At 38.2% G+C, this 1,902-nt stretch overlaps 1 protein-coding gene across 1 annotated transcript; it reads left to right on the forward strand.

The window, feature by feature from the left end:
- Window positions 1–203: 203 nt before the first annotated feature.
- LOC127733739 (uncharacterized) lies at window positions 204–1,187 on the forward strand. Its single transcript, XM_052243054.1, has one exon. The coding sequence runs from the start codon at window positions 204–206 to the stop codon at window positions 1,185–1,187; it is 984 nt and encodes a 327-aa protein (XP_052099014.1).
- The last annotated feature ends 715 nt before the right edge of the window (window positions 1,188–1,902 follow it).

Here is a 1,902-nt window from a genome sequence, read left to right on the forward strand (position 1 = left end):
CAGAAAATTGATAGAAGCAAGAAAATTGATCCAAGCAAGAAAATATTTTGCAAACTCATAAACGCACGTTCCCCTCAACACGGTTCCTACCGCGGATAGTGATCATGCTTACAAACATGTATATGTACACATTTATAATCCACGAGATTGTGAAGATGAATCAAGATTCATAGGTAATAAGTTTCATTTATCATAATTACAGAATGAAGGTTGCAGTTTGTATCCTCATTGCTTTCCTGGGTTTAGCCAATGGCACTGGTTACGACTACGTAAATGGTGGAGGGTATCGGTCTGAGAGATCATATGAAGTAGTTGGCAAAAGAGGCTCAGGATATGGCTGGGGCAATGGAGGCTCTGGATCTGGATGGGACAAAGAAAGTTCAGGATATGGAGGTTATGGAGCCTATGGATCTGGATCTGGATCTGGCAAAGAAAGTTCTGGATATGGAGGTTATGGAGGATATGGATCTGGACGGGTCAGTGTAGGCTCAGAATCTGGATTGGGTCATGGAGGTTCAGGATATGGAGGTTATGGAGGCTACGGATCTGGAAATGGCAAAGAAAGTTCAGGATATGGAGGTTATGGAGGTTCAGGATATGGAGGTTATGGAGGCTACGGATATGGAAATGGCAAAGAAAGTTCAGGATATGGAGGTTATGGAGCCTATGGATCTGGATCTGGCAAAGAAAGTTCTGGATATGGAGGTTATGGAGGCTACGGATATGGAAATGGCGAAGAAAGTTCAGGATATGGAGGTCATAGAGGCTACGGATATGGAAATGGCGAAGAAAGTTCAGGATATGGAGGTTATGGAGGCTACGGGTATGGAAATGGCAAAGAAAGTTCAGGATATGGAGGTTATGGAGGCTACGGATATGGAAATGGAGAGGAAAGTTCAGGATATGGAGGTTATGGAGGCTACGGATATGGAAATGGCGAAAAAAGTTCAGGATATGGAGGTTATAGAGGCTACGGGTATGGAAATGGCAAAGAAAGTTCAGGATATGGAGGTTATGAAGGCTCTGGATCTGGAATGGTCAGTGGAGGCTCAAAATCTGGATGGGGTCATGGAAGTTCAGGATATGGAAGTTATGGAGGCTATGGATCTGGATGGGGACATGGAGGCTCTGCTCATGGAATGGGCAAAGGAGGTTCATCAGACTATAGACATAAAGGTAACGTGTAATATATTATAAAAATCTTACATGGAGCGATATAATTTCTTTTTCACTTATTTCTATGTATGTTGGAGTTTCTATGTATGTTGTTGGCGTTTGCTTTTGTTGTAGTTGAGTGCTTCTGTTCTTCTGTTGTTTTCCTCTTATAGTTGATGTGTTTTCCTCGCTTTTAGTTTGTTACCCGGATTTGGTTTTGCTTAATCGAATTATGAGAATTGAACAGCTTTATACTACTGTTGCCTTTATTTCCTATTCGTTACATTTAAAATTTATACAATGTGTTTTATTGCATATTTGAACCTTATCTTTCTTTGTTAGATCTCCTGTTACAATCGAGACGATGCACTGTAATTGTCTTTTCGTTTGTAGTTGTAGTAAACATGTAATCCATTGTTGTGCAAGACATGCTAACGGCTTTTAAGAAACACATTTTTTTTGACTGCTCCAAATTTTCACACATAGTCAGGAAATTCATAAAACCAAGTGATATTAATAATTGAATAAAACAAGATTTTCGATGAAAAATAATAGTGCCATTAAAAATACCGTAAATAAAAAAGTATGCTGATATTTATGCAGTTTTCAATCAATATTAATTTAATAGAAACATTATGAACAACCAAAAAACAACAGAATGATTTTATATTACTTTATTCTATAGCTATAAAGATAATCTCATCAAAAATAGTTTTTGATATGTGCACATACTTTCCCAATCAAACA

The sequence above is a fragment of the Mytilus californianus genome, unplaced genomic scaffold (genome assembly GCF_021869535.1).
Source record: "Mytilus californianus isolate M0D057914Y unplaced genomic scaffold, xbMytCali1.0.p SCAF_3, whole genome shotgun sequence".
Classification (NCBI taxonomy): domain Eukaryota; kingdom Metazoa; phylum Mollusca; class Bivalvia; order Mytilida; family Mytilidae; genus Mytilus; species Mytilus californianus.